This window comes from Danio rerio, chromosome 17 (genome assembly GCF_049306965.1).
Source record: "Danio rerio strain Tuebingen ecotype United States chromosome 17, GRCz12tu, whole genome shotgun sequence".
Lineage (NCBI taxonomy): Eukaryota > Metazoa > Chordata > Actinopteri > Cypriniformes > Danionidae > Danio > Danio rerio.
This window is the reverse complement of record NC_133192.1, coordinates 6,887,742-6,897,500: the sequence shown is the minus strand read 5'-3', so window position 1 is coordinate 6,897,500 and position 9,759 is coordinate 6,887,742. Positions and strand designations below refer to the sequence as shown.

At 38.4% G+C, this 9,759-nt stretch overlaps 1 protein-coding gene and 1 long non-coding RNA gene across 2 annotated transcripts in view; one reads left to right on the top strand and one right to left on the bottom strand.

Annotated features, from left to right (window-relative positions):
- Positions 1-8,840, top strand: part of si:dkey-100n19.2 — a 12,621-nt gene extending 3,781 nt beyond the window's left edge. The window contains exon 4 of the mRNA XM_002665126.5: positions 8,580-8,840. Coding sequence (XP_002665172.1) covers positions 8,580-8,786 — 207 coding nt within the window. The 3' untranslated portion in view covers positions 8,787-8,840. The remainder of the gene's footprint in view (positions 1-8,579) is intronic.
- Positions 6,026-8,100, bottom strand: LOC103909007 (uncharacterized). The gene is made up of 4 exons (XR_012393207.1): positions 8,024-8,100; positions 7,480-7,654; positions 7,288-7,409; positions 6,026-7,210 (listed from the first exon to the last, which is right to left on the bottom strand). It is a non-coding gene; the product is annotated as an uncharacterized lncRNA (long non-coding RNA).
- Positions 8,841-9,759: the final 919 nt, after the last annotated feature.

Genomic DNA, 9,759 nt, shown 5'->3' with positions numbered 1-9,759 from the left:
CTTTGCTGTGGAGGCTGAAGTATGAGGAGCGCTATCCTGCTGAGAAGAATTTGCCCTCTCCTGTGGTTAGCAGCGCAAATGTCCTGATAACTCAGGCTGTTGATGTTGCCATCCACTCTGCAGATCTCTCGCACACCACCATACTGAATGTAACCCCAAACCATGATTTTTTCCTTCATCAAACTTGACTGATTTCTGTGAGAATTTTGGGTCCATCAAAAAAAATATACTTTCTGCTACTTTTCCAAATGATCAACTAGAAGTCAATTTATTATTTGTTGCTTTTACAACTGGGATTGATGGCAAGACTTTTGTCAGGTAGTATATATGTAAATATTTTTAAATTGTATAAATGTATATGTGTGCATTTATACAGTTGAAGTCATAATTATTCGCCCCCTGTTAATTTTCCCCCAATTTCTGTTAAACCTAGAGAATATTTTTTCAACACATTTTTAAACATTTTAGTTTTAATAACTAATTTCTAATAACTGATTTATTTTATCTTTGCCATGATGACAGTAACTAATATTTGACTAGATACTTTTCAAGACACTTCTATACAGCTTAAAGTGATATTTAAAGGCTTAGCTAGGTTAGTTAGGTTAACTAGGCAGGTTAGGGTTTTGTAGCTAATAATTTTGTCCCTATAATGGTTCTTAAAAAATTTAAAACTGCTTTTATTCTAGCCAAAATAAAACAAATAAGCCTTTCTCCAGAAGAAAAAATGTTATAAGACATACTGCGGAAATTTTCTTGCCCTGTTTAACTTCAATTGGGAAATATATAAAAAAAAAAAAATCAAAGTGGGGCTATTAATTCAACTGTATATACATATTAAAGACAGTTAACATTTTTCCCTTATAAGTAGTGACAAATATTTAACTTTAAATTAGCAAGCAAAATTTTTGTTTGTAAATATGTATAAGGCATGTAAAAAATGACTACTACAATACGTTTAAAGATACTAGTTTTTGACTTTAAATTATTTCATCCGATACATAGTTTATAATCAGTATAATTTATTTTCACTATATAGTCATACACATTGCAGTATACTAAAAAGATTAAGCACTACTTTTCCATACATGTAATATATCAAATAATCTTTCAGTACAGTATTTTTCAATGTCTTTTTTTACATAAGAATGTTGTGGTAAACACCGTAAAATGATGATTTATAACAAGAATTTTAGTATTTGTATTTATAAGAATTGTTTAGTATTTTATTGACATTTTTACTAAAAAGAAGAATTTTAAAGTGTACACGGTGTCCCTGAAGCAACCTGAATTCCTGCTCAGTGGTAAAATATAAAACAGGATTGTGGTCTTAAGCTGCCCAGTAGCTGTGGGCACACCATTACCTCTTCAAAAACCATCAAAGTCAGTCTCTGATGGGCTCTGATGTGAAACCACAGGCCTTCCAGCAGTACTGAACTAAAAAAAGCATCTCGCAAACTCTGCTATTTTACAGCACAGATCTGAACTGTGAAGGCTGGAGTTCTACAGCAGTTACTTCATTCATTTTCCTTCGGTTTGTCCCATTATTCATCAGGGGTCACCACAGCAGAATGAACCGCTAACTATTCCATCATATGGTTTACGCAGCGGATGCCCTTCCAGCTGCCATCCAGTACTGGGAAACACCCAATTTAGTTTATTCAATTCACCTATAGTGCATGTCTTTGGACTGTGGGGTAAACTGGAGCTCCTGGAGGAAGCCTATGCAAACTTAGAGAGAACATGCAAACTCCTCTTAGAAATGCCAACTGGTCCAGCCGGGACTCAAACCAGCAACTTTCTTGCCTAGCCACCACCTAAACCTATTCACTGTGGTGTTCCGCAAGGATCTATTCTTGGCCCTCTTTTTTTTCTCTTGCTTCCTTTAAGCTCAATACTCCACAAAAATAACATAAGCTATCGCTACTATGCTGACGATCTCCAACTATATTTTCCAATCAAACTAGGAAAAGATTTATCATTAGAAAGTCTTCATATGCCTAACCGACATTAAGACCTGAATGATAAATAACTCTCTCCAACTAAATGAAAATAAAACAGAAGTGTTATTATTAGGTCCTGTTGCTACAAATGATTCAATTAAAGAGCCCATATTATGGGTTTTTGAAAATTCCCCTCCATGTAGTGTGTAACACAGCTCTAAGTGAAGTGAAGTATCCAGCTAAGGCTTAAATCTGTTAGTGTACAGTGTTTAAAACGGTTGATTCATCTATAAAAGAGTCGACTCATAGTACTTCACACGAGTCGCCTTGATACCGATTCATTAGGTGTTTCGCCATGATGTACGAACGAAACCAAGTTATTCACGTGCACGCGCAAACCCGGGAGATTTCAAACCTGCGGCCCGCCCTCTGACGCAGAAACCCAGACACACACACACACACACACACACACACACAAACATGCCGGTCGATTGAAGTCACACTGCAGATGGATATTATCGAGTCTCTACCCAAAGATGAAACCTCAGCATTATAGCCAAGCAGTTGGAAACTACTGGAAACTTCTGGAAACTACATGCTACAAAGAATACTTCATCAGCGTTTGTTAAAGGAAGGATCAGTAAAGAGTAACTTACTGCTGGACGTCAGGATAGATTTTTCTTCCTCCATTTCTCAAGTGTAAGTACGTGCGATTAAAGTTGTTGCCTCGTTGACTCTAGCTTGCAAATGTATTTAGTTGTGATTTGTTACTTGTAACCGCGTGTACTGTATCAGGTTAACTGGCTATATTCTCTTATCGCGTGCAAAGTCACGTTAAAAACGCGACGCGTGCTGCTTTGTTAACGGAGCTCCGTGGACGAGGAGTAGTGTGTGTGTCTGTGTGTGCGTGTGCGCGCGCTGTCGTCCGGAGGTTTGTGTGTGTGTGTGTGTGTGCGCGCGTTGTCGTCCGGAGCAGGGTTAAGTGCGTGTGTGTGTGTGTGCAATATGTGTGTGTGTGTGTGTGTGCAATATGTGTGTGTGTGTCTGTGAAAAGAGCAAAATGAGAAGCTAGGAGATCTCCTCAACTGTTTTTGGAGTTTTTGCTCAATAAAATAGTCAGTCGTCTGTATTTTCAAGTCCATCGTCTGTATTTACATTGACCCACTGGCAGCTAAAATCCACGCCTACACTATCGAGCGTGTATGAACTGTGATTACTTTTATATTGCTGATTAGCTGTTTGGCTTTTCACTCTCTGACTGAAGGCAGTTGACCAATCGCAACAGACTGTCATCGGTCCAATCAGCGCAGATTAGCTTCGCGCTAAGGAGGGGTTTGGGAACAAACGAATCACTGGACGATTCATACAGGAGTCGCTGGGATAATTAGGTAAAAATAAATGCAGATTATAAGACCACAAAAGTGTTTTTTGACCTTGCATGCATATTAGACTGTTGTTGGAGACCCTTACAACCAAGATATGACCCTATTTCATGTATAATATGGGCTCTTTAAAACTCAGCTAGGAGTCCTAAATGACAATCTGCACAATCACGCCAAAAATCTCGCTGTTATCTTTGAGCCACTCTTGCAGTTTGACAAACATGTAAATGCGGTTGTGAAGAGCAGCTTTTTCCAGCTTCGATTGGTGGCAAAACTTAAACCGTTTCTTTCTAAAAAAGATTTAGAAGCCGTAACCCATGCTTTAATCTCCTCTTGGTTAGACTACTGCAACTCCTTGTACATTGGTCTACCTCAGTCAACACTCTCTCGGCTACAGTTGGTCCAAAATGCAGCCGCCAGATTAATAACAGGAACTAAGAAAAGAGATCATATCTCCCCTGTCCTCGCCTCATGGCTACCTATAAAATACAGAGTTGATTTTAAAATCCTTCTTTTCACTTATAAAGCAGTGCACAATTCTGCCCCGGCCTATGTCAGTGAACTTATTAGGCCTTATTCAGCTTGTAGACCATTAAGATCCCATGACTAGTTTCTTTTGTCTGTCCCTCGGTCTCGCTGCAAATCAAAAGGTGATCAAGCTTTCTGTGTTGCAGCCCCAAGGCTCTGGTCTCCCTCTGAACATCAGGATTTCTCCTTCATTGGATGCTTTTAAATCTAAGTTAAAGACTTATTTTTACTCTCTTGCCTTTGAGTGATGCATGCATTTTATTTATTATTATTATTTTTTTTATTATATATATTTTTTACTTGTATTTTAGTATTACTTTTAAACATATACATTTCCTTGTATTTTAATACCAGTTTTTTTAAGTTTTGTTGTCTAGTTTATTTTATTGTAAAGCACTTTGGATCAACTACGGTTGTGTAAAATTTTGCTCTTTAAATAAAGTTTGCCTTGCCTTGCCTAGAGGCGACAGTGCTAACCGAATGAAAGGACAAGATGGAAGGGCATCTGCTGCGTAAACCATATGCTGGAATAGTTGGCGGTTCATTCCGCGATGGTTACCTTTGAAATAGAGACTAAGCTGAAAGAAAATAAATAAATGAAAAAGTAGTTAAACAAGCAGCAGAGGTAATTTTTGGAGTGTATGTTTGTATTTGTGTATTTCTTCGTCTGGAAAGTAATTTAATTATTTGGCTTAGTACTCTTTCAAATCTCTTAATGCAATTAGCCAATAGAAAGTAAAAATTTAAGTAATTAATTTCCATGAAAGGGGCCTTTTGACTTAAATTAAAAGACTTTTATACTTAAGAACATTTTCAAAGCAATGACACCATTTTTCATACACTGTAAAACATGATTAGTTGACTTTATTAATAAAGCCCTATAATTTAGTAAATGAACTGTTTATAATTCTAAAAAATAAATAAAGTCAGATTAACAGTTCCAAGTTTACAGGTTACAGGTTTCTCACTTTATTAACTAATTATTTTTACAGTGTACATACCATAAATCAACATTACTATATTATAAAATTCATTGTAAAGTATGTATATATATATATATATATATATATATATATATATATATATATATATATATTGTATGTATGTATATATACAGTTGAAGTCAGAATTATTAGCCCCCCCGAATTATTAGAATAATAATAATAATCTTAATCCCTGTTAATTTTTCCCCTATTTCTGTTCAACAGAGAGTAGATTTCTTCAACACATTTCTAAACATTATAGTTTTAATAACTCATCACTAATAACTGATTTATTTTATATTTGCCGTGATGACAGTAAATAATATTTGACTCGATATTTTTCAAGACACTTCTATGCAGCTTAAAGTGACTTTTAAAGACTTTACTAGATTAATTAGGTTAACTAGGCAGGTTAGGGTTATTAGGCAAGTTATTGTATAACGATGGTTTGTTCTGTAGACTGTCAAAAAAAAAGTTAGCTTAAAGGGGCTTATTATTTTGTCCTTAAAATGGTATTTCAAAAATTAATAACTGCTTTTATTTTAGCCGAAATAAAACAAATAAGACTTTCTCCAGAAGAAAAAACATTATCAGACATGCTGGGGGGCAAATAATTCTATATATATATATATATATATATATTGTAGCGAGGCAGAGGAAAAAACACAACCACAGTTAGATGATGTTACAAACAATGCCCCGGGGGGTGCTTTATTTACAAGTGTATAAGGGGTGAATGAGTGCTCTTCTTAAGGGTGCGTGCTCAAGTGCTCCGGGGAGATGGTGAAGACTGGTGAGAGGTATGGTGTTGGATCGGTCACGAGCTAGATTCGGCTGTGGGAGAGACAGAGAGAGACAAGCGTTAGCGCAGGGAGTCATGTGCAAATGAAGCTCAGTTTCCTCCTGTGTGGGGCTGGCTTATATCTCTCCCTGGCTGATGAGGTCCAGCTGTGAGCGATCCGGGGTTGATGAGTGTTCCAGCTGGTGTGGATTTGTGCCCAGGGCGACGTGGTATTAGCCGACTCGCTACAATATATATAAATTAGTGCTGTCAGTCAATTTAAAAAATGACTAATTAATCGCACCTTTTTGTTTGAAAATTAATCGCGATTAATCACATTTAAAAGACTGAAATTTGTAACTTTGGCTATTCAAATGTAAAATTAATGTAAATGCAAGACAAAAACTATTTAAATTCGAAATATGATTGTTTATTAGAATTTGTTTAACTTGTGACACAGATTTCTTCATGTAAACAACATACCCACAATAAACAATCAACATCCTGGCTTGACAGCCATATTTATTACAGAAATAAAAACACAGGCATGTTAGTGATGGATGGATGGATGTGTGGCGGGGGGGGCAGGTGGGCTGATGGAGCTAGACCTCCAATCTGACAATATTAATGATTTACCCGACTATACCACCTTGGGAATTTCACCCAAAGAATTTAAATACACGCACCACCCATATAAAAGGCACGCACAAGTTCGTTCCACCAAATTGCAGTCAGAGACATTGGCACGGTACAAAAATAGATTTCTTTATTTTCAAATCTCAAATAAAAACAGGATTAAAACCAATGTCGACATTGACGTGACAGTTTGTAAATTTACGAAGGTGCCCCAGGGCCAGAGCTCGCCAGCGTTAGGGAAAGTGGCCAGGCTATACTTCAGGCAAGTGAAAACCACTACAATCCACTGTGTAAAAATGGAGCACCCACACGCACAAACCAGCACACAGTGATCACTACACACTGTGAGAAATTCTAAAATGTCCAATAAAATTAGCCTCCCACCCCAGGGAGCTCTGACTCTGTCACCAGCCGAAAAGTCGGACCACTGCCCTGCAATTAAACAAAAGAATAAATCAGTTTACACAAGTAAATGATTAAATAAACAAAATACAAAATGTAATGAAGTTGATAAATGAAAACAAAGAAAGAGCAACTAAATTCCACCTTAAAAGGGAGGAAACAATTAAATCTTAAACCAAATTAAAGAGAAAATAAATGAAGCAATAATGAAAATACAACAGTAAAGATTTACACAAAAATGTAAGGAAAAATCAAAACATGCTGGATGAATGTCAAAATAATAAAAATAAACAAATAAATCCAGCCGCACTATATAGATTTATCCAATAAAGAAAATGAAAACCCAAACAAACGAAGATAAATAAATATACCAACAAAAAAATAAGTTAAATAGTCCTTGTGTAAACCAAAAACAGAACAACTCAAAAAGATAAACAAGAAAACAAAGACAAAATCTAAGGAAACAGAAAAAAAACACGGGAAACAGGACAGCACTGTAGCCGCACACGGATGCGGAGCGCCCGACGGAGCTCCCCTCGCAGAGTGCCACCCAGCCTGAACAAATAAATCAATAGTCATGATAAAGTCCAAAATCTGCTATAAGCCATTTGCAACTACATGCAAACACCTACCTACTGCTCACCGAAGGGAATCGGGGTTCAATCAGTCACTTAAGAGGCAGATAGCACGTACATTTCAGTCAACAGCCGGCGCAGCCAACAAACAGTCGCGCACCCGCATCTGGTTCTCGCAGCTGAGAAAAGCGGACACAGCGTTTCCAAAACGATCGCGACAACCAAAACATGAGACAGACGCTTGCTTACCTTTTCCAGTCCTTACACGCGTTCTAGCGTTGGCGATTGCAGCCAAACAATTCAGGCGAAGCAACTTCCAGCCCGATCAGAACCCCTCACCGCCCTCAACAGGTGTGGGAAGTGACGACGCGCGCTCACGGCGCCGCAACTAATCAAGTGACGCATCCCAGGTAGCAAATGCTTCCTTTTTATAGCCCGTATGCCGTATTGTGATAGGGCAGAGAAAAGGACCCGTAAATTAATGACACTTGGCAACTAATTACCTCTCCTGCCACAGATGGATGGATGGATGGATAGACGGATAGACAGGCAGGCAGGCAGGCAGGCAGACAGACAGACAGACAGACAGACAGACAGACAGACAGACAGACAGACAGACAGACAGACAGACAGATAGATAGATAGATAGATAGATAGATAGATAGATAGATAGATAGATAGATAGATAGATAGATAGATAGATAGATAGATGTTGAATTTATGTACAGTATTTAAGGTAAGTACATCACGAATCACTAATTAAATTACCTAAAAATGAACAGTAAGCACTTACATTACTTTTACAATGCATATGTAATTTAATTACATTAACTAATTACACACTACACAATTATCACACTCATACTGAAGACATTATAAAGCACTTCTCAGTTAATATCTTAGGAGTTGTGGGCTGTCAGCAGTTACCAGATAAGATGGATTAAATGAGCACAGCGCTGTTATTTAACCCTGTAGAGCACAAGCGCTTTAGTTCCACAATATAAAAATGAACACACAAGACTAGGACTTGTGGCCTCTATAAAAGCATAGATCATCTCTTAACAGCTTCCGCGCTGGCGGTAGGTCTGCCCTGAAAGGTTTATGCGCTATCGCCGAAAATCAATTTCACTGTGGAGAAAATAAATGGGTTTTTTACTTGCGAGACCCGCCGGTTTCCTCTCTATTCCCTCACATTTGTCTGATGGGAAACAAGCCGAAGCAAACAAAAGGGTTTTATTGTGACTACTTACACACGTGCTCTATTATGCTCTTTTGAAAACTCATTTGGGGATAAAAAGATTTAATCACAAAGCATGTTTTGTGTGTGTCATGTGCTCTTATTCCTGCAGGAGGTTGAAGAGCTGCTGCACAGTTTTCTGCGTTCGCAAGGAGAGATTATGATGGAGTCTCTGACGAAGGAAACTCGCCTGACAGAAAATCTACTGCAGGTTAAACTGAGACAGTCTGAAGTGCAAAGACAGCTTGCTAATACACCTGTTTTCCCTGAAAAACAAACATCGATAACGCCAACAAGATCCAAAAAGAAGGGAAATTGACGTACAGTTTTATCATTTGAGATGTCCATGATAAATAAAGCTATTTTAAAAATACACTCATGCTTACCTCATACTATCCTCAAGCCTGGGGCTCCCTCCCGTTAGAAGGGCGAGAGGCGAGTTCGAGCTCAGGTAGGTCTCGAGAACTCCCCTGCTTGTTGCCGTGAGTAGTGTAAACTGAGGTTGTATTGGGTGATAATTTGTTTTAGTCGATAGGCTATGGTTTATGTTTTGGATGGTGGGGGGAACCCCACGCGAACACGGGGAGAACATGCAAACTCCGCACAGAAACACCAACCGGCCCGATAGGTTGGACGAGCGGTATTCTTGCTGTGAGGCAACAGTTCTAGCCACTGGGCCACTGTGTCGCCCTGTCAGAAAAGGGGAAGGATACAGGGGGGAGCTCCATGACGAAGATAACTGTAGTGAAAAACTCAGATTATTTATAATGCTTCCGTAATCATATAATAGGGCAGATTACGGAGCTAATAAGGAGCCAGCCGTGTTGATCATATGCACGTGATCATCTCGAAATTAGCTTATGAATAAACCACACAAAAGTTTTGTTGACTTGGCTTCATAAAGTGTATGAACATTTTGGGCGCTAACATACACCCGGTGCAGTGTGGCGCAAGGCGTGACGCAATAGTCTTTTGGTAGTTTCAGCTTGGCGCAAGAGTTGTTTTGAGGCGCTGCGCTGCGCTACGCTGTTTAAATAGCAAATGCATTAGCGCTCATATGTGCGCCCATAGGCGTTCTGGTCTAAAAAGGAAGGAGTTCTGAGGCGGACCGCTGACGCGTCGCTATTTTAAGAAACTATAATAGATTTTTCATTAGACCAAAACAAACCCGGTCTAAACTCCAGCGCAGAGTTGCGCCTCGCTTACACACTGCTTAATACACACAAGAGAGCAACAGGCAAATATCTTTACATATGAAAAAATTAAATATTAAGGATATATATAGGATATAA